General features: G+C 62.2%; 1 protein-coding gene across 1 annotated transcript in view; it reads left to right on the forward strand.

Moving 5' to 3' along the window:
• The first annotated feature begins 545 nt into the window (after positions 1-545).
• Positions 546-21269, forward strand: part of DYNC1H1 (dynein cytoplasmic 1 heavy chain 1) — a 58736-nt gene continuing 38012 nt past the window's right edge. The window contains 12 exon segments of the mRNA XM_028506386.2: positions 546-956; positions 9007-9094; positions 11123-11296; positions 11469-11724; positions 12053-12239; positions 13740-14011; positions 14104-14161; positions 14164-14330; positions 15623-16699; positions 17304-17483; positions 18618-18767; positions 20118-20264. Of these exon segments, the coding sequence (XP_028362187.1) occupies positions 701-956; positions 9007-9094; positions 11123-11296; positions 11469-11724; positions 12053-12239; positions 13740-14011; positions 14104-14161; positions 14164-14330; positions 15623-16699; positions 17304-17483; positions 18618-18767; positions 20118-20264 (3012 nt within the window). The 5' untranslated portion in view covers positions 546-700.

Consider the following 21269-nt stretch of genomic DNA (forward strand, 5'->3'; position numbering starts at 1 on the left):
CCGGCCACGTGACCCGTGCCCGGACACGCCCCTCACCTCCTCCCCCTCTGATGAAAGTCCTCACTTTCCCTCCATATATAACACATTATGTCATGACTATGTATTTTAGCACTTACCGCATTGTAGTCATTCATTCGTTCAGCGGGAGAACACGGGCTAAGTGCTTAGAGCAATGTCGGGAGCAAGCTCGTGCTCAAAAAACGTTAGCCCTCGACATTGACACACATTCATTCATTGATTATTTATGGAGTGTCTCGGCTCTGCGCTGTTCACTGCAGCCACAGCGGTAAACAACACAGAACATAACCACTGACCACCCCACGCCCACCGACACGCCGAATTCTCGTCTTTATTAAGGGCCTGGAGTGCGGAGACTCGGAGAGGTCCCGCCCAAAGCTAGGACTACAAGTCCCAGAAGGCCGCGCGGTGGCACCGCCGGGGGGCCGCTCGGGCGCATGCGCAACGTCCTGACGCCAGGGCCGCGAGCGGGCGCCAGTGGCTGCGGCGGGCGGCCGGCGGGCGGGGCGGGGCCGGCGGGCGGTGGCCTTTAGGGCGGAGCCGGTGCCGCTAGTCTCAGTCCGCCGCGGGTTAGCGGCGGTCGGCGCCCGGCTCTTGTTCCTCTCGTTCGCCGGCTCCTTCCCTTCCGTGCGGAGTCTCGGCTGCCTCCTCAGCGCTGCCTGCAGGTCCCGAGCGCGGCGTCATGTCGGAGCCCGGCGGCGGCGGCGGCGAGGACGGCTCGGCCGGCCTGGAGGTGTCGGCCGTGCAGAACGTGGCCGACGTGTCGGTGCTGCAGAAGCACCTGCGCAAGCTGGTGCCGCTGCTGCTGGAGGATGGAGGCGAGGCCCCGGCCGCGCTGGAGGCGGCGCTGGAGGAGAAGAGCGCGGTGGAGCAGATGCGCAAGTTCCTGTCGGACCCGCAGGTCCACACGGTCCTGGTGGAGCGCTCCACGCTCAAAGGTGCGGCGCCGGGCAGCTGCGGGGCCGCCGGCCTGGCTTCCGCCGCCCCCGGCGCGCCGGAGCCCCGGGGCGCCTCTTCCGGGTGGCAGGAGGATGGGGGTGCCCCTGTCTGGCCGGCAACCGCAACAATGGGATCGCTTTGTCTGTCGGGCCTCAAGATGGCCGAGTTGGGTGGAGACAGCGTCTCCCGGCTGAGCGCGGCGGGCGGAGGCCGCATCCCGGCCTCCAGTGTCACATGAGCTTTTAGGTTTCGATTTGCGTCCAGGCCAGGTCGGCTCGGAAGGGATGTGTCAGGGCAGCCCCGCGGAGCCGCGGCAGCCTGGGTCCCGGCCCTTGGTGGTCTGGGCGGAGGGGGAGGGCCAGGCGGCGGGAGCTGGGGGAGCAGTGGCCGGCGCACATCCACGCCGCTGCCGTGCGCGGACGCTGTGCGGACGCGGATGTCGCGCCCGGGGTGGCAGGGCTGCCATCCGGGCACCGCTTCTGGGTGGACGCAGGCACGCAGGTCTGCCTCTTGGTCCCCACAGCGTCCCGGCCGAGTGGGTGTATCTCCCCCTGCCACTCGCGAGGAAAACTGAGGCTCGGGTGAAGTGAGCCAAGGTCACCAGCTAATCCTCGTCCTTAGACTCTGCGGCTCGGTTTGCAGCCCACTGCTTGCTTTCGCTGATCATGTCTTCTAATTTGCGTAATGCTTAGATGATCCTAATGGAGACCCTGTGAGATTTGAGTCTATTTTACAGATTTTTAAAAAGATTCGCTTTAGGCAACTAGCAGGGAGAGGAGGCAGATGGTGACCTCCCAGAAGTAAGGCTAGATTGTCTTCAGGGTGGAGCTTGCCTTCAAGGAGGGTGTCCTATGGACTCTTTAAGACCACTGGGTAGAGGACGGTGCCAGCCCTCGGATGGGTGTGGCACCGCCCATCTGGGAGCCCAGGGATGATGTGCAGTTACATTTTAACAGTCGTACCCAAGGGTGTGCATCGCCTGAAAATGTTCCCAAGCACGCTGCATACAGTTTCAAAGAGCTGTGTGGCTCTGTCACTAAGAGGACCTGAGCTGTTGGACTCCCCCGACACCCTCGATGCTTCCTTCTGATAATTTGTTTCTTCCTGAGCCTCCTCTTCTCAGGAGATGCTTCATTGTAGCCTCTGTTTCTGCAGGAGGGTCGGAGGGTCAGAGAGGGTGAAAGAACACCTCTCTTAGATCCACAGCGAGGCTGAAGCAAATAAGCCACTGGGGCTTATTTATAGAATATTACTGTAACGTATTAGTGCAATACATTACCATGTATTAATGTTTCCGGGCTGTATTGTGATTGGGTTTATGTTTTTGTGAATGGAAACCCACTAGTGGTTTGTTTGTTAACGCATTTAACTCACCTGCTCTTCTTGGAAAGGGCACATACATAGTCACGGTAGAAAACGTCAGTCACCTGGAGCCCTCCCGCCCAGCCCCGACCACGGTCAGCATTTTTGCTGTCTGTCTTTCCGGCCTGTTTTCAGTGACTCCACATTATTTTATTACAGTGTGTTTTAACCTGGGTCAAGTTACTGTATTTTGAGTAGTTTGACCTTGGCTAATTCATGATCACATTTTTCATTGCACAGTTCATATATTGTAGTCAGTGATTTCTAAGTCTTCAATTTCTTTTTCTTTTTTTTAAGATTTTATTTATTGATTTTTAGAGAGAGGGGAGGGACGGGAGAAAGAGAGGCAAAGAGTAGTTGACCCTCACGTGGCCCCCACTGGGGACCTAGCCTCAACCCAGGCATGTGCCCTCACTGGGAATTGAACCAGCGACCCTTTGGTTCGCGGCCCACACTCAATCCACTGAGCTACACCAGCCAGGGCCAATTTCTTTTTTGGGGGGGGCGGGGGGGGGGGGAACGTAGGTGTTGTTCTTTGCTCCTAGAGTGTTCGTAAGCAAGGCACTTTCCTCAAACGTCCTAGAAGTGGACTCGGCTGATTACCGGGTGGAGCCCTGTTACTGCGGTGTGCTTCCCAGCCAGCGCCGACCGTCCGTCCACCTGGGACTTGCTGGTGGGCACGTCCCTTTTGGCAACGCGGATGTCCCGGCGTCCATGTCTCTCGGCTGCACGATGACTTGCACTTTTGAACGCCGACTGAGGAATGAGGCTGTCTAAATTGAAATCCGACCTCATTCCTGCATTTGTAAAAACCCCTGAAGTAGTCCACGTAATTCAGCCTACCTGTAATTTACGTTTCACGCACAAGAAACCCAAGGAAAGGCTGTGGTGTCACCAGTCAGCCTTGCTCGCGCCAGGCTGTGCCGGCGCCCTGGAGAGGGGAGTGCAGGCGCAGGCCCCTGGCGGGGGGCTTTCTTCGGGGGCCTCACCCGGTAGCGTGGGCTTTCGTGCCGTTGGACACATGGGAGCAGCCGGCGGTGGCCGCGGTGCAGGGCGGGCTCGCGTCCTAATACGGAAAACGGCTTCGGACCATTTAAACTGGATGCACACCAGCAACGATGAAATCACATGACTTAGTCAGTGAACGAGCAAAGTGCTTTGACTTCTCCCTCCCCCACACACACACACTTTATGAAGAGAATCTGCCAAACACTGTGATTGGATACAGAAGCATTTTCATGCGAAGATCTCTCTATACTTCTAACTATCCCGGCTACATGTAATTTGCTGTTAAGTACAGCAGTCCTTAAAATGTAGAATACATTGAGAATTTAACGGCTTGTTTTGATACACTGTTAAATTTGTGAAGGATTGGAGAGTTGACAGGAAAGGGAAGGTTAGATTGTAGCTCCTCATGAAGAAGAATGAGAAACCTGTCTGTAATCCTGACCAGTGGAATTGTTTGTTTAAGACTTTATTTTTTAGGGAGGGAGGGAGTTTGTTTGTTTTAAGATTTTATGTATTCTTTAGAGAGAGAGGAAGGGAAAGAAACATTCCCGGCCGCCTCCACGCTGCCCCAGCCGGAACCTGGCCCACAACCCGGCCCACAGTGCCGGACACGGGCAGGCCGGGCTCGGCCCGCCCTGACACACCTCCCGGGCCGTTTTTTTAAACCGTTTTCTTCATAGTGTGCTTCTGAAATTGTGACGGACTGGAGCTCCTTTCCGAACAGGCATTTTACAGAGTTAGTGATGTCATGCAGCCCTTTTTGTTCAGGTGCGTTCGGGGTTGCGCGTCAGCCCCGTGGGGGGCGAGGCGCCGAAGCAGGTGGCCGGTGCCCCAGGCGGCATGGCAGGGCTGGCAGTCCCAGGGCCTGCGTGCCGCCCAGCCTGTGCTGTCCAGCCTGTGCGTGCCCGGGCTGGGGTCGGGGCTGTAGGTCTGGAACTCGGACTCGGAACTTGAGGACGGGAAATGGGGGGGCTGCCGCTGGCCAGCACTTAACCTGCACCTAGAACTCCCGCTCTCCCCGAGACACACGCCCGAGGGGGTCTCACACCGCCCCACGGGCCGGAGATGGCTGGGGACAGGGGTCCGAGGGAGGGCTCGGGCCTCATGCCGTCGCGCTGGCCCCAGCTCCGGGGAGCTGTGACACTGCAGGAAGTCGGGGGGGGGGGGGGTTCTGCATGCGCTCGTTTTTTAAACCGTTTGTCTGAGGACCGAGTTTCCCTGAAGGGTGAAGAAACGGAGTGGACAGATGACCAAAAAGGCATCTGTTCGTGGCCCCCACGCAGCCCCCATGACGGCGAACGAAACCGTTAACAGATTAACGGGAGAATTCTCCGCGGCACTGCACCGCCCCGGCGCCCCGGTGCCGTCACCCTGCGGGCGAGCGGGCCCTGCACCCGCGGGACACACCGGCCTGTGCGGGGCGGGGGCGGGGTCGGATGTGCGCATGTGCGTGCGGCAGAGGGAAGACCGTCCCAGCTCCTCTGCGGAAACCGAAGCTGGGAGGGGTGGGAACGCTGCGCAGCAGCCTGTGGGCCTTCGGGCGGGAGCCGCGCGTCCCGTCCCGTCCGCCGCCTCTGCCCTGAAGGAGGCCCCGAAACCCGGGCCCTTACGACGCACTGGGGGAAAGATGCTTGAAGGGGAGTGCAGCCCCGTGGTGTCCGTCAAAACAGGAACACGTGTTTTCATTCATTTCATATCGAGTTTTTCTTTTGAATTAGCATTAGCCTTAAAGTATTAAATCTTAAAGCCCTTAGGCATTAGTAACTTATTAGTTTTTCAATTCCTTATTTTTAAAATATTTTATTTATTTTTAGAGGGGAAGGGAGGGAGAAAGAGAGGGAGAGAAACATCAATGTATGGTTGCCTCTCACGCACCCCAACTGGGAACCTGGCCTGCAACCCAGGCACGTGCCCTGACGGGGAATCAAACCAGGGACCTTTTGGTTCGCAGGCCAGTGCTCAGTCCACTGAGCCACACTAGCCAGGGCTCTTATTTCTCTTTTTTCTGGAAATATAATGAACCCCAGTTTTACGTTGTATAGAGGTGCTGTGTGGGGTGGACCCCCCCCCATGGTCCTAAGTGTCGCAAATGAAAGCCCTGAGGTTGGAGAGAAGCCCAGACTTTCTCGCCAGCCTGCGGCCTTGTCCCAGAGCCGGGGCCAGTCGAGGCTCAGGAGTCAGAAGGAGGGTGGGGCAGGGTGGGTGTTGAGGTGACAGGAGAGAGCACCAGAGACGGGGAAGGGGGAGACTGGAGCCAGCACCTGCGGGCCCAGGGGGACCACGTGCACGGCAGCGGTCCACCGGAACCCTGGAGAGCTGGCGCGTTTCTCTTTGGGGGGTGGGGAGGCAGAGAACCAGGAACAGGTGTGGGTAGTTCGGTGCTGTGCACAGGCCCTCGGGAAGAGCCAGGGAGACCGGCCCTGTGGCCGGGAGGAAGAGGGGGGCGCAGTGAGGGGGTGCCCACCGTGCGGGAGCCAGGCAGCCTCGCTCAGCCCTCACCTGGCTGGCTTTCCCCCTTGTCCATTCGCTCGTCCACCCCGGGGTGGCGGAAGCACCCCCGTCCACCCAGGAGAGGCGGTCCGAGTCCCGCAGTCGCTGAATGTGTGCCCTTTTCTGCCTCCTTACATGAGGCGCGATGCTCGCCTGGCTGGCCGTGTGAGGATGCGAATCGCTTGCAGTTTGAGGTAAACTCGTCCTGCGGCAGCAGCACACGCAGGCTGGTGCGAGTGACAGCACCGTCTCTCCAGACGTGTCCGGAAGGTCGCAGACGCGCACAAGGGGGCCGAGGGGGCAACCCGGCCCTTCCGTCCTGGCACTCTGGTCCGTTGTTAACGGGCGGGGCGCTGCCGGCCGGTGTGTGTTTATTAACCCGTGATGTTCCGAGCGTCGGGGAGCTGGCTCCAGCTCGGCTGAGAGGTGCTGCCGGATGACACACGCAGTTTGTGTCTGAGTGTAAGCCTCTGACTGCAGCAGGGTCGACAGCCTCTTCGTTGCTGAGAATTAACTGTCAGGTATCTTTCCTCCTCTGAACGGTTTCTCATGTTTCTGCAGAAGCACAATGTCCAGTTGCTGTTATTCAAAAGATGAAATTAATTTTAGAGAGGCAAAAAGATTGAATTACTTGATGGCAGTTTATGAAACAATGTCATAGATTCTTTAACTCCGTGGAAGTCAGACATCTAATCTGACTTCATTCAGCCTCCGTGCTTATGGGGAACGGGCATTAGAAAATGAATCCAAAGTGTGTTCAGCCAGTGACCACTGGTGACTTCCACCGGTCACCACCGTCAGGAGGAGGCAGCATGTTACAGAGCCGGGGAGCGCGGTCTGCCGGTCCTCTCCGGGGATGACGTCGTGGGGCGTGCCTCCCGAGCCCCAGCTGCGCTCCGCTGCATTGCAGGGGCCGAGCGGGCGCCCTGCCAGCACAGCCGTGACTCATCGCCCGGCCCCTCTGGCCTCTGGCCCGGGGTGCGCTCGGAAGTGCGGGCAGCACCCTCGGACGCTGCGTCCCGTCGGCCCCTGTGTGTGTGCAGGCGGCGAATCCTGAGCTGGGGGAAGAGAGGACCCTGAGTTGACGTGCCGTATTTTCAGTTACGGCTGTCATTCCCCTCGGAGATTCTAGAATGTTACTCTTACCGTCCAGATGCCACGTGGAGGTTACTTTGATGATGCATCCTGCGTAAATTACAGAGCAGGATGTGGAGAGCTCAGACCGTGAAGGGGGGAGGTATTCCATGACCCCGCCCCCACCGCCCTGGCCGCTGTTTCCCGTGGGCCCTTGCCTCGCTCTCCGCGCCCGGCCAGCTGCAGTCCGCGTGTGGTCGGCGTCGTGGTGTTCACTTCACCGCGCAGACGCACGTTTCGGTGGTTGGAACGCTCCGCTGATGTGTTCAATGGTTTTGTAAGGGTTTGCTTCTTTATTTTTAGTGCGGGGGGAAGAGAGAGAGAGAAACATCTCGTGTGCCCCTCCCCGACCCCTGGACGCCTGACCCGCAACCCAGGCCTGTGCCCTGCCCGGGAATCAAACCTGCGACCCCTTGGTTCGCAGGCTGGCGCTCAGTCTGCTGAGCCACCCCAGCCAGGGCTGTTGAATAGTTTTCTGTTTCGTTTTTTATTTAGTCATTTCTTTAAATCAGCTTGGAAGTACCTGGCATATTAGACCCTTTTGCTCCCGCCTTCCTAGAATTATACCAAAGACACCAGAAGAGCTACTGTCTTTTTGATACAGTAATAACTTTACACTTTAAGTGTGGGTTGTGTCTCCTCTTAAATGAATGAAGCAGATAGCTTGGGACCCACAGGCTCAGGTTTGCTGGTTTCTAGCGTTTGAAGGGGCCGTGCAGACCCCTGGGTCTGGGCCCCGAGGCAGGGCGTCCACTGTACCGGGGTCCCGGGCCGAGCCTGCTGCCTGGGAGGCCACGCGGGCCGCGGGCGCTCCCCCTCGGGGGCTGGGTGTGGCCAGCACGGGAGTCCGAGTGGCCTGTCGCCGTGTGACCCTCCAGCTAGTGCAGCCGGGCCTCCGTGGGCTGGTGCCAGAGCTGGCAGTTCGGACCACCTCCCGTTCTTACACAGTGTTTACCTCGGTTTTCCAGTGTTGATTTTGAACTGCTCAGAAATTTTGTCCACATGTGTCTTCAGCTGCTTACGGCTCCACCCGGGGAGCGCTGGAGGGGCTCCCAGGCTCCCGCAGGTCCCTGCCCGCCCCTGACCATGCAGAGCCCGCCGCGGGAGGGAGCGCGTTCCGGAGTCCGCCCCGCAGGCTCTGCGGTGCGCCGTGGGAGCAGAGGGGGCCAGAGGGACGGCCCATGAATGCTCTCCGGGACCCTGGGGGTGTCTCCTGGTAGCAGCTTTTACAATATTTTACTTGTTTGTTTAGAAAGGGGGGAGGGAGGCGGAAAGAGAAGAAGGGAAGCACCGACGTGTGAGAGAGCCGTTGATCAGGCGGCTCCCGCACGCCCCAGGCAAGACCCGGCCTGCAACCCTGGCGTGTGCCCTGACCGGGAATTGAACTGGTGATCCGCCAGTTCTCAGGCCGGCACTCAGTCTGCTGAGCCACACCAGCAGGACGATAGCAGTTTTCTTCGTGGGGGCTTGTCCTGGGGGGCCTTGGTGAGGGAGGGGGCCGCCCGTGTGCTGGTGAGGACCCGGCGTTTGAAGTCACGGACTTCTGAACCCTCACTCGGTCCCTCTCCAGCCACGAGTCGGAGGGCGGTTCCCTTGCACCGCCCTCCCGAAAGGCGAGGATGGTGACAGCCGTGCCCGCCCCTTAGCTTTGTCGTGAGCGTTGAAGGTGTGATGCACCGAAGTACTTGGAAGGTGCCTGTCCCTCAGCAGGTGCTGAGTCAGCGACTGAGCAGAGTGTGCACGTGGAGGTGGCCTCCCAGCCTGCAGCCCAGGGGGCGGGGCCGGGAGGACGGGCCGGGAGGTGCGGCACCCTGCACCGTGGGCCAGACTCAGCGTGGTCATGCTGCCCACAGCCCAGGCATGCTGGCCACCCCGTGTGCAGGCTCGGAAACGGGGTGCGGAGAGGGTGAGCCTTGTGCCCACAGTCACGCAGGCGGCAGAGAGGTGCCCGCGTCGGGTCGGGAGAACGTGGGTCAGGAGGGAGGAGTGGGCGGAGCCACTTGGGAGCTGGCGGTGCCAGCAGGGATGTGACGTGATGTGTGCTGTGATTTGCAGAGGATGTTGGCGACGAAGGGGAAGAAGAGAAAGAGTTCATCTCCTACAACATCAACATCGACATCCACTACGGAGTCAAGTCCAACAGGTGAGCCGTGTGCACGCGACCGTGCCCACTCGGCCTCCGGCCCCGAGCCCGGGCGAGGTGGAGGTCGGCCCTCACCGGCTCCCACGCAGACAGGAGGAAGCACTCGGAGGGTTTCTCCTGCATGAGCCCAGGGCCTTCTCTTTGACTCATGAACCCAAGTTAAGGGGCTCCCCGAATTAGCATCAGTTCTGAAATATTTCCCCTTAGTCTCTGTCTCACGGCGGCACCCGTTTGAGGTGTGACTGTAACGCACTCACCGTGCCCAGCAAGCCTGTCAGAGTGTGTCTGAGCCCCCACCGTCGTGACTAACTGGTGAGCGCGCTCGGCCGCCGGCGGGTGCGGCCCTTGGCAGGACGGGCCGCGGACGCAGCGGTGCGGGCCAGAGGGAGTGCGTCGTGGCATTTCTAACACGTGGGGCCGGGCTCCCCACCCAGAAAGGCCGCGCCCGCTTGTGTCCAGCAGACGTACCCAGATCCAGACACGTGCGTGTCGTCACTGGCTCTGCACTGGCTTTTAAGAACTGTTTATTGTAATGATTTTAAGCCTGCAAGTTCCGTGAAAAGTGTGCGGAACTCCCAGCTGTCACTCGCTGACACTGACCCCATTTCCCCCCGAACCATGTGGGAGCCTGCCTCTCCCCCCTGCGCACTGTCCCGAAGCGTGGGGACAGTCTTGTTCTTGAACTGGGCGCCGGTGACCGGGTTCAGGGGGCGCACAGATGTCGGACCAACGCCACCCCCAGTTGTCCTGGCAGTGCTCGGACAGGGGTTCTCCCGTGACCCCGAATCCAGCTCTGCGTCTCTCTTTCTGTGTCTCCTTTCAGTGTCTCTCGTGACACTGACGTTTTTGGCCCCTGCAGACTGGGGGTCATGTGGCAGGTCCCCATCGGGCTGGTCTGATGTCTGTCTGTGCCTGGGTTCAGCCTGCACCCTTTGGGCAGGGGCAGTCCCACCTCAACTCTGTGTCTTCTCGCTGTATCACGGCAGGAAGCTCCGGTAACTTCTCAGATACTAAGTATCAGAGAGTTCCGGCCTGGGAGCTGGAAAGTTCAGATACTGGTTTTCTTAAAGGCATTAATCGGCCACCTTTGAGCACCTGCTGGAGGTGAGCTACGGCAGTAGGTGTGCAGGAAACGACGGCCTGGGTCCTGCTCCTGCGAAGCCTGGGGTCTTCCGGGAGGGAGGCGGGTGGGCCCATGCAGCCAGCTGGGCCGTGGGACAGAGTCTGGAGGCGTGAGTGGCCGGCGGGCGAAGCCGTGCGGGAGGCAGGTCTTGAGTGTTGCAACAGCTGAAGACGGGTTCCCAAGCAAGGGCACAGAAGCTTGTGGGACGTTTGGAGACGGGGGCGTGTGGCTGAGCCGTGACTCGGGTGGGAGAAGGGTGCGCGGCGGGGGCAGGGCCTGGAACGCCCACTTTCACCTCAGCCTGGGGCTGACGTGGCTGCCGCGGTGCCGGCAGGAGGTGGTGCACGTCGGTGCGAGGTCAGACGCGAGTCTGCTGTGGCTCGTGACCTGCTGCCGCCACCACCAGGGAGGCTGGTTTCGCCGAGGCCAGAGTTGTGCGACGGGCGCACTTGGCCTAGGCTCCCGGCCCCCGCTGTCACCGTGTCCTGGATTCGATCAGTTCCCGCGGGAGCGCGTGAAGACAGACACGCACTGTGTTCGCTGTGTCAAAGCCACGGTGTAGCCTGTGCTTATGGGTTTCTTTCTTTTTTTTTTTTTTTTTTGTAAAGATTTTATTTATTTATTTTTAGAGAAGGAAGGGGGATGGGGAGAGAGAGAGAGAGAGAGAGAAACATCAATGTGCGGTTGCTGGGGGTTATGGCCTGCAACCCAGGAATGTACCCTTGGTGGGAATCGAACCTGGGACACTTTGGTTCCCAGCCCGCGCTCAATCCACTGAGCTACGCCAGCCAGGGCGCTTACGGGTTTCTAACTGAGACGTTCGAGCGGGACGCGGAGGAGGCCGTGGCAGCGGAGACCCGTCGGGGTGGGACCCCCGTCCTCACGTCCCCTCCGCGTCCCCGCAGCCTGGCCTTCATCAAGCGCACGCCGGTGATCGACGCGGACAAGCCGGTGTCGTCCCAGCTGCGCGTGCTCACGCTCAGCGAGGACTCGCCCTACGAGACCTTGCACTCCTTCATCAGCAACGCCGTGGCCCCCTTCTTCAAGTCCTACATCAGGGAGTCCGGCAAGGCTGACAGGTAGGGGCCGTGGCGCCCGTGCCCCCGGACGCCGGGCGGCGCCGACGGCCACCGGGGCACGCCCGCCGCGCCGGTGAGATGTGTGGGGTTGGCGTCTGGCAGGCCTGCAGTGACCAGGCGTCTCCGGGCGCCGACAGGGCCCTCGAGTCTGAGGTGTTTCTCGTCCCTTTAGGGACGGCGATAAAATGGCGCCTTCGGTCGAGAAGAAGATCGCGGAGCTGGAGATGGGGCTGCTGCACCTGCAGCAGAACATCGAGATCCCGGAGATCAGCCTGCCCATCCACCCCATCATCACGAATGTCGCCAAGCAGTGCTACGAGCACGGAGAGAAGCCGAAGGTCACGGACTTCGGAGACAAGGTCGAGGACCCCACGTTTCTCAACCAGCTGCAGTCCGGCGTGAACCGCTGGATCCGAGAGATCCAGAAGGTAAGAGCACGGGCTGAGCGTGTGCCGGCGCTTCCCCCTGGGGGAGCCGGTCCGAAATACTGTCGGCGCGGTGAATTCTGCGGCGGGGCTGCTGGCCCCGGGGGAGTAGGAGGCTGCATGTGTGCACACACACACACACACACACACACCCGCACACTGGGCCCAGCTCTCCCACCGGTGAGCTCGGGCCCGCCCACAGACCATTCGCAGACAGGACTCCCCTCGACGTGAGGGGATCAAACTGGAGCGCGTGGGTGTGGTGAATGTGGCACTCTCTCCGCCCGCCTTCACGCGGTGCCGGCCCCTCAGTGCGCTCTTGCGTTTGCAGGTGACCAAACTGGACCGAGACCCGGCCTCGGGAACGGCCCTGCAGGAGATCAGCTTCTGGCTGAACCTGGAGCGCGCGCTGTACCGCATCCAGGAGAAGCGCGAGAGCCCGGAGGTGCTGCTGACGCTGGACATCCTGAAGCACGGCAAGCGCTTCCACGCCACCGTCAGCTTCGACACCGACACAGGTGAGGGGCAGGCTGGACCGGTCCTCCGGCCGGGAGCCAGTCTGGCCTCTGTGAGGTCTTGCTTGTCCCCTAGATGAGAACTAACGTGTGCCACCCCCCCCCCACTCGGTGTGCCCTCCTGCACCCCGTCTCCCCTTCGCCCAGCCCCAGCTGGCGGAAGTGGCCTTCCCACACGGCTGCCCTCCCCGTCCCGGGTTCGAGGGCAGGAGCCAGGGTCTCTCCTCAGCAGTGCCCCCCCCGCCCCCGCTCCTCGGTTGCTCGGGTCCCTGAGCAGCAGGCTGCGCCCTCCCGTGTGCAGTCGGGTGCGGGCGGGACGGTGGTTCCCGCGAAGCAGAAGTGGTCCGCCCGCGGGGCTGTGGGCGGAGAGCTGCTCCCCTGCGCTTCCCCTTCCTCCTCCTCCCGCTCCGCCCGCTCCCGGCCGTCCCCCCTGTTCGGAAGGTGGGGAGCTGCCTCCCGTCTTCTGCGCCGCGGCGGCCATGTGAGTGGCATCACGCTGGCCTGCAGTGGGCCCACGGACGTCGGGGCGGCGGGCACGGACTGCTGGAACCAGCAGTGAGGGTGCCCTTCTGGCCGGGCTCCCTGCGGGGCGTGGGGCCCGCGCGTGAACGTGAGGAGACGCCAGGCGGACGTCGTCCCGTTGCATTGGTCGCACTGCGGGCCTCGCCCGGGCGTTTACTGACATCGAGAAGTGTGTCTTGCGCCGTAGCGATGCCTCTGCAGCCGTGGTTTCTTCCTGGCCCTTTTGGTTTAATAAACAGACTAGCTCCCCGGTGCCTCTGTGTCGGGTCAGCGGCACGCTCACCTGACTTGAGCTGTGGGCACAACATTTAAATTTTAGTGATTTTAAAAGTGATAAAATTCTGGTGTTTCTGAGCTTAATTTTATCAGTAGAACATTTAGGTAATATAGAAAGCAAAGAAAGGTGACGAGGATGCTCCTGTGGCCTTTAGAGGGTGTGGGCTGATGGATGCGGAAGTGAGACCACACTGGGTCACTCTGCCAATGACAGAGCTTTTTGCTTTTTTTTTTTTTTTTTTTCCATTTTTTTTGGGGGGGGACTCTTTTGTTTTTTTATTTTGAGAGGGGGGAAGGGAGGGAGGGAGAGAGGGGAAGGAAAGGAGAAAGAGGGGGAGAGAAACATCAATGTGTGGTTGCCTCTCACACGCCCCCTACTGGGGACCCAGCCCACAGCCCAGGCATGCGCCCTGACTGGGAATCAAACCTGCGACCCTTTGATTTCAGGCCTGCGCTCAGTCCACTGAGTCACACCAGCCAGGACATAGCTTTTTAAAAAACCAAACAATTTCTGTGTCACTAAATCTCTTGCAACATGGACATGCTCCGTGGTGAGGACACTTTTAGGTCACCTACCCATCCTTGAGCCCGCGTGGGCCGTCCTTGTGGCTGGGTTCCTTTTCAGTGGAGGTGAAACGGGCATGTGCCACGTAGCAGAGTTGTGTTGCTTTGTACGGAAACCGTTCGCTCTCTCCCGTTACCCAGGTCTAAAGCAGGCTCTGGAGACCGTGAACGACTACAACCCCCTGATGAAAGACTTCCCCTTGAACGACTTGCTGTCCGCCACGGAGCTGGACAAGATACGGCAGGCCCTCGTGGCCATCTTCACCCACCTGCGGAAGATCCGCAACACCAAGTACCCCATCCAGCGGGCCCTGCGCCTGGTGGAGGCCATCTCCAGGGACCTGAGCTCGCAGCTGCTCAAAGTGCTGGGCACCAGGAAGCTCATGCACGTGGCTTACGAGGAGTTTGAGAAGGCAGGTGCCGGTGCGCGGGGAGCTCACCAGCCCCAGGGCGCTGAGGGGAACTGCGCGGCCGTAACGGGCTTCCTCCCTGCCTTACGTCCTAGGTCATGGTGGCGTGCTTTGAGGTTTTCCAGACCTGGGACGACGAGTACGAGAAGCTCCAGTGCTGCTGAGGGACATCGTCAAGAGGAAGAGGGAGGAGAACCTGAAGATGGTGTGGCGGATCAACCCCGCCCACCGGAAGCTGCAGGCCCGCCTGGACCAGATGCGCAAGTTCCGGCGCCAGCACGAGCAGCTGCGGGCTGTCATCGTCCGGGTGCTGCGCCCGCAGGTGCGGTTGGGCGCGGCCTCCCGTTCTCGGACTTGGAACTGACTGCTTGCCTCTGCTCTGCGCCGCTTGCGCTTCTCCCGCTCCCCTCCTCTCGTCTCTGCCACCCTTGGGACCCAGGGACTCTCGGGGTTACACTGCTTCAGTCCAAATCCCCACCCTCCCCGTCCACCCATCCTTCCCCTGGGATTGCGTTGAGTGGGGCTGGCTTCCTGGGCTGCAAACCGTGAGGCACCGTTGAACTAGCCGTGTGACTCGGACACGTGACTTAGCCTTCACCCCAGATTCCTGGTCTGCAAAGTGTGGGTGATGATTGCATGCCCTTGAGACTTATTAAAGTAATTGGCTCCGTTTCGTTGTGCATGCTTTTTTCCTCTTCTCAGTTCAGCTTTCTCCTCAACGGTGCTTTCCTCCTTTACAAAGCGCAGCCACCTGGGACGCGTTGAGATGGGTACATGGAGAGATTGGTGGATGGGGTGCGATACAGCACGCACCAACCGGCTGGATGTTAGTTAGACCCTGGGTGGGGTTGTAATTCTTTCACACCCCCCCCCGCCCCCCGCAGTTCGACAATTTGTAATAAAGGGTCAGGGGGTCTAGGAAGCTTCCCTCACCGGCCGGGTGCCTGCCGTTCGGGGTTGAGCAGGCGTCCACTGTGAGGCCTCGGCGCCTCTTCGCTCGCGTGGTGCCTGGGACGTGGGACGTGGGTGCTGTGCTTCCCGCTCACCCCCCGTTCCCCGCGGGAGTCCTGGGTCTCGTGCGGAGTCCCTCGACCTCGGGTTTCTTTGCCCCTTTTTGCCCTTTGCCTCTTGTCGCCTCTGACGTTTTTAAAGAGCGCTGCGTGTTTTCTTTTTGCTCGTGGACTCTGCGGCCACGCCCTTCGGGTCAGCACGGTTTGTGGTGCACGTGTGGCCGCCCCCCCGTGTGGCAGCGGTCGGCAGAGGGCTGGGTGCGGGCGTCCGGTGTCACCACCGCACTGCCACTGGGCCTGGGGGCGAGCTCGCCCACGGTTACAGCTTGAGGGCCGAAGCACCGGAGAGGAAACGGCCGGGTGCTGAGTCTGTGCGCGGCGACCCAGGCGTCCAGGCGCTGTTGCCACTCAGCTTCCAGGCAGAGAGGCCGCGCGGTGGGAAGGTCCGCGTGGTGCAGAGTGAGCGTGCGCGCTGCCTGGGCTGTGGCTCGAACGTGCTGCCCTGCGGTCACGCACCGACGGCCGATGGGCGGCCGGCACTGCGGCCGCGCCACCGAACACGGGTCTTCGCCGTAACCTCTGGTCTCGAACCCTTCCCGTGCAGGTCACAGCGGTGGCGCAGCAGAACCAGGGGGAGGTCCCTGAGCCCCAGGACATGAAAGTGGCCGAGGTGCTGTTCGACGCCGCGGACGCGAACGCCATCGAGGAGGTGAACCTGGCCTACGAGAACGTCAAGGAGGTGGACGGGCTGGACGTGTCCAAGGAAGGCACAGAGGCCTGGGAGGCCGCGATGAAGCGCTACGACGAGAGGATCGACCGCGTGGAGACGCGCATCACCGCCCGCCTGCGCGACCAGCTGGGCACGGCCAAGAACGCCAACGAGATGTTCCGGATCTTCTCCCGGTTCAACGCGCTCTTCGTCAGGCCCCACATCCGCGGGGCCATCCGCGAGTACCAGACGCAGCTGATCCAGCGCGTGAAGGACGACATCGAGGCGCTGCACGACAAGTTCAAGGTGCAGTACCCCCAGAGCCAGGCGTGCAAGATGAGCCACGTGCGCGACCTGCCGCCCGTGTCGGGCTCCATCATCTGGGCCAAGCAGATCGACCGGCAGCTCACGGCCTACATGAAGCGGGTGGAGGACGTGCTGGGCAAGGGCTGGGAGAACCACGTGGAGGGGCAGAAGCTGAAGCAGGACGGCGACAGCTTCCGCATGAAGCTCAACACCCAGGAGATCTTCGACGACTGGGCCCGCAAGGTGCAGCAGCGCAACCTGGGCGTCTCGGGCCGCATCTTCACCATCGAGAGCACCCGGGTGCGGGGCCGCTCCGGCAACGTGCTCAAGCTCAAGGTCAACTTCCTGCCCGAGATCATCACCCTTTCCAAGGAAGTCCGCAACCTCAAGTGGCTCGGCTTCCGGGTGCCGCTGGCGATCGTGAACAAGGCCCACCAGGCCAACCAGCTGTACCCCTTCGCCATCTCCCTGATCGAGAGCGTGCGCACCTATGAGCGCACCTGCGAGAAGGTGGAGGAGCGCAGCACCGTCTCGCTGCTGGTGGCCGGCCTGAAGAAGGAGGTGCAGGCCCTGATCGCCGAGGGCATCGCGCTGGTGTGGGAGTCCTACAAGCTGGACCCCTACGTGCAGCGCCTGGCGGAGACCGTCTTCAACTTCCAGGAGAAGGTGTGTCCTGAGCCCAGCTCCCCCGTGAGCTGTCCCGTGGCAGGCGTGGTCGGTAGCGGCAGGAGACATGGGAGCTGGGAGGGAGAAGGACCCCTTTACTCATGGGGCCGTTTGACAGGGTTGGGGTTCTAGGAGGGCCATCAAGGAGCTCACACCCGAGCTCAGAGGCCAGTGGAGAGACAACAGGCGGGTCTGACAGCAAAACGGGAGCTTCGTGACCGGGGCAGCTGCTTGTGGAGCACGGCTCTCGGGCTGCAGCCAGGGCACCTGCCATCGCTGCACCCCCAGGTGGGGGTCGACCTCCGCCCCTGGCTCCCGCACACTGGACAGTGGGGCCTGCTAGCCCCGCCCCACCCAGGTGCACTGGCCCCTGGGGCAGAGAAGGCGCCGAGCGGAGAGTGGTCTTTCTGCTCCCAGACTGGGCGGTCAGCGGCCCTCCTCCGTGAGCAGGAGGGGGTCGGGGGGCACTGATCACTTCGTACAGTTCCCTCCCCAGGAGGGTTGGCTGTTTACGGGAGACTCGCCCTGCCTCGAGCACCAGCCAGTCGGTTGAGGAGAATGTACATCAGAACCAGGGGGGTTTTAATATTAAACTTTCCTTTAGGTGGATGATCTTCTCATTATTGAGGAAAAGATAGACCTAGAAGTCCGTTCCCTGGAAACCTGCATGTACGACCACAAGACCTTCTCCGAGATCCTGAACAGGGTCCAGAAGGCCGTGGACGACCTGAACCTGCACTCCTACTCCAACCTGCCCCTGTGGGTCAGCAAGCTGGACCTGCAGGTGAGGCCAGCTCCTGGGCCGCGCTGCCCACACAGGCCTGGGTCCTGCTTCGGACGTACGCTGGGTGGGTGGGTCACCAAAAAGCCTTTCTCCATAGACGTGACTGCTGACAGTCAGTTTCCCTCCGGAGATCTCCGCTGACTCCACGACAGAGCCGAAGCGTGGCGGCGGGCGGGGTGCTGTGCGGGAGGTTGGGGGCGGGGGTCTGCCTCTCCTACAGGTGTGACAACCTGCCTGCCCTTCCCTGCCCTTGTAACTCAGGGTGTCCCTCCTGCCCCCCTGAGGCCTCCGTCTCTGGTGACCCTGCCCCCCGCCGCGCACTCGGAGGAGAAACACCCAGCAGACACCGGGGAGGGGCGCGTGTAGACAGGGCGGGTGTGTCTCACCGGCCCGGGCAGCTTTCCTGTTGGTGGGCATCCCGACGCATCTCAGGGAGGGGGACATGGAGGCCGAGGTCACTCGTTGGACAAGTGGCCGTTGGCTAGTTCCGAAGCTGTCTGTGGTTCACAGCTTTTCCCCCCCTTTCCCTGTTAAGGTGGCTGAGTCGGTTGCAGGGTGTCCAAGTCGGGGCGCAGCAGAGTGGAAGCCGACAAGGCCTGCCCTTCTGCGCCCCTGGGGCACCCAGTGTTCTCGAGGCCACCCTCACGCGTTCCCAGGGTGGCCGTGCGGCCCGAGGCCGGCTCCTCCCAGAGACGCGCCAATGTCTGTCTGTGGGGGGGCTGGGTGCTGGTCTCGTTCCGGGTCAGCAGGGAGACTGTCCTTCACTCGAACGACAGCAGAACGGTCACTGTGTGGGGCACGGGGACCAGACCCGCTGTGGTGCCTGGAACTGACGTGATGTCGGCATCCGTCACGCCTGAACAGCAGGGGGAGGAAGATGGTTCCCGCTACGGACTGGGGGCTGCCAGCCTCACCTCCGGGGCGAGCCGCCTGCCGTGCTGCACACGAGACCGCAGCTGCAGCTGCCGCGCTCCTGCTCGCCCCGGTCGCTGGCCAGTCGGGAGGCCGGGGAATGGCCAGGAGTGAGGGTCAGAGCAGGCCGAGGCCCGGTCGCGGCTGGCAGCTCTTTGTCTGGGGCCTGGAGCCTCTGAGCGAGCTCTCGGGAGAGTCACGGCTCCTAACGCCCCCCCGCAGATCGAGAGGATACTGGGCGTCCGCCTGCAAGCCGGGCTGCGCGCGTGGACCCAGGTGCTCCTCGGGCAGGCGGAGGACAAGGCGGAGGTCGACATGGACACGGACGCGCCCCAAGCCGGCCACAAGCCGGGGGGGGAGCCGAAGATCAAGGTGAGTGTTGCCCGGAGCAGCCCGAGTGCACGTGGGCGCACGTCTCCCCTTAGAACGGGCAGCGCAGACGCCCCTGACCGTGCAGGGACGGGGACGGGCCGCCTCGCCCGGGTGACCCAGCCAGCACTGCCCGCGGCTCGGGGTGGGGTTGTGCGCGGTGCGGTCGGAGGGCGCGTCCCTGCTGTGTCTGCCGGCGCGCTCCCGAGTGTCTGGTCGTGGGGGAGAGGGAGGGAGGAGCCCGGGAGGCACCGTGCACTCGGTGCCCGGAGCGGCCCAAGAATAGGGGGGCCGACGCGGGCCCTAGGGGACGCCTGGTGCCTGTGCCCCCGGTGACCCTCGGCCGCAGCGGGCAAGGGCGGGAGGAGGCTCTCGTGCTTTCCTGGTGCCTCTCCTGTGAGCCTTGCTCCAGAGCGGTTGTCGGAAGGTGAGAAACACGGTCACACAGAGAACCCCCTGCCGCTCTCCAAGCGCGGGGGCGAGAAGCCAGTCCCGGGACTGGCCGCCGTCTGCGTGGGACAGACGTCCAGCGGCCGCCCCGAAACGGTGCCGCTCCCACAAAAGTGTGCTCGGGGTCTCACGGAAGACACAGGCACGGCGCCGCGGTCGCACACGGGGCAGCAGCCTGTGTCTCCACACAGTCGTCCCCGCGTGTGCGGAGACATGGTCAGCCAGAGCTTGGCACGCGTTCTAGAAATTTCTGAGAGCTCATGCTGTACAGGGTGGCCCGGTCTCCTGCAGGGGGCAGGAAAGGGTCACCTCACGGGGACTCACCGAGCACCACCGCCACCCCCTGCCGTCCGGGAACCAGGTCTCAGTGGGGAGGCCTCGCACACCGGAAGCCTGCGGGGGCCGCCGATGAGAGGGTGGCCTGGGGGACACGCCTGGCTCTTTCCCTTCCCAGACTTCACCTCCTCAGTGTTTTCTCTCAATGCCGGAAGGTGTTTTCCCGTTTGAACGGTGCGGACCCTTGTCCCCAGAGCACGCTGTTCGAAATGCGGAGATTCGGGAAAGCAAACGAGTGTGTCCAGGGGGCAGCCCGTCCCAGGGCGACCAGGGGGGACTCCTCACACCCTCCCAGCACCGGCAGGGGCACGGTGTGCCCGATGGGGGGCGCTGCCCCGTGCGTGCCAGCCTCGAGTCCCTGCTGCCGGGGCCCGGGCCCCTCGGCTGCGCGTCCCCCCAGGTGGGGCGGCCCTGCGCTCCCGGGCGCGGGATGCGGGAGGAGCCTCCGCAGTGTCGGCCCCGTGGCTCAGCCGGCAGCAGCTCGGACACTGAGAGAAGGGGGTGGGCGCGTCAGGACCGGGTGGCTGGACTGGATCCCCGAATGAGGCCCGAACCCCCTCCTCACAGAACGTGGTGCATGAGCTCCGGATCACCAACCAGGTCATCTACCTGAACCCGCCCATCGAGGAGTGCAGGTACAAGCTGTACCAGGAGATGTTCGCCTGGAAGATGGTCGTGCTGTCCCTGCCCCGCATCCAGAGCCAGAGGTACCAGGTGAGCCGCTGGCCAGGCCACCCCCGCCCCCGCCCCACCCCCGGTCTCTTCAAGAGCAGCTCCTGACGCGTTGCTCAGGCTCCAGGCTCCAGGCTCAGCTCTCTAAGGGAAGAAGCTGTGGGTACCCTGACTCTCCTGTCTGTCTGTCTCTCTTTTTCCTCCGTTTCTGTCTTTTTTATGTTCTGGAGAGATGCCCACTTGTCGTCCCACTCACTGACGCACTAGCTGGCTGGTTCTCGCATGGGCCCTGGCCGGGACTGAACCCACAGCCTGGGCGTGCCGGGACAGTGCTTTAACCGGCTGAGCTACCCGGCCGGGACACACATCTCTTTTCTTAACTTAGAACACGAACCCAGTTTTTTCGGGGCTTTGTGTGCGGCAGCTGCCCCTGGACGTGGTCTCGGCAGCATCGGCCGGAACGTGGCGGCGCCCTCCCGACGGGAGCAGGGCCTGAGTGGCTCCCGCCCCGGGGGGGTCGGTGCTGCCTGCCGGCGCTTGTGCCGGGCCCCTCACCTGGGGCTCAGCAGCTCCTCCCTCTCTTCTGAGTCTCCCTGTCGGCAAAAAACGTGGCCCCGTCCCCCTCCCACCATCGAATCTTCCTGCTCCTCTGGTGGTGCACGTGGGAGAGCTCCCTGCACGGCTGCTCCAGTGCCCCCTTCCCCCCGGGTGCACCCATCTCCCTGCCACAACAGTAGCCGGCCGGCACAGGGGCTCTGCCCTGCGGGTGTGGCGTCTCGGCCCGGGAGAAGTGTTCGCTGTAGGACCAACCGGGGCTGCGCACCCTTCTCGCCGCACTTCCCCGCTGGCTCTCCTGGTGTCCTCCCCCCGACCCCCGCTCGCTGGCCAGCCTCCTGTCCTGGCTCCTCTCTGTCCCCTCGTCCCAGCCCCCGGGTGTCTGGGAGAAGTCCCTCCCACAACACTCGGTGAGTCCTCCGGGTGTCGAGTAGCCGGCAGCCCCAGCCCTTTCCACCCGGCTGCCTCCTCGGTGCTCGGTGCTCCGTGGCC

This window comes from Phyllostomus discolor, chromosome 1 (genome assembly GCF_004126475.2).
Source record: "Phyllostomus discolor isolate MPI-MPIP mPhyDis1 chromosome 1, mPhyDis1.pri.v3, whole genome shotgun sequence".
In the NCBI taxonomy this organism is placed as follows: Eukaryota; Metazoa; Chordata; class Mammalia; order Chiroptera; family Phyllostomidae; genus Phyllostomus; species Phyllostomus discolor.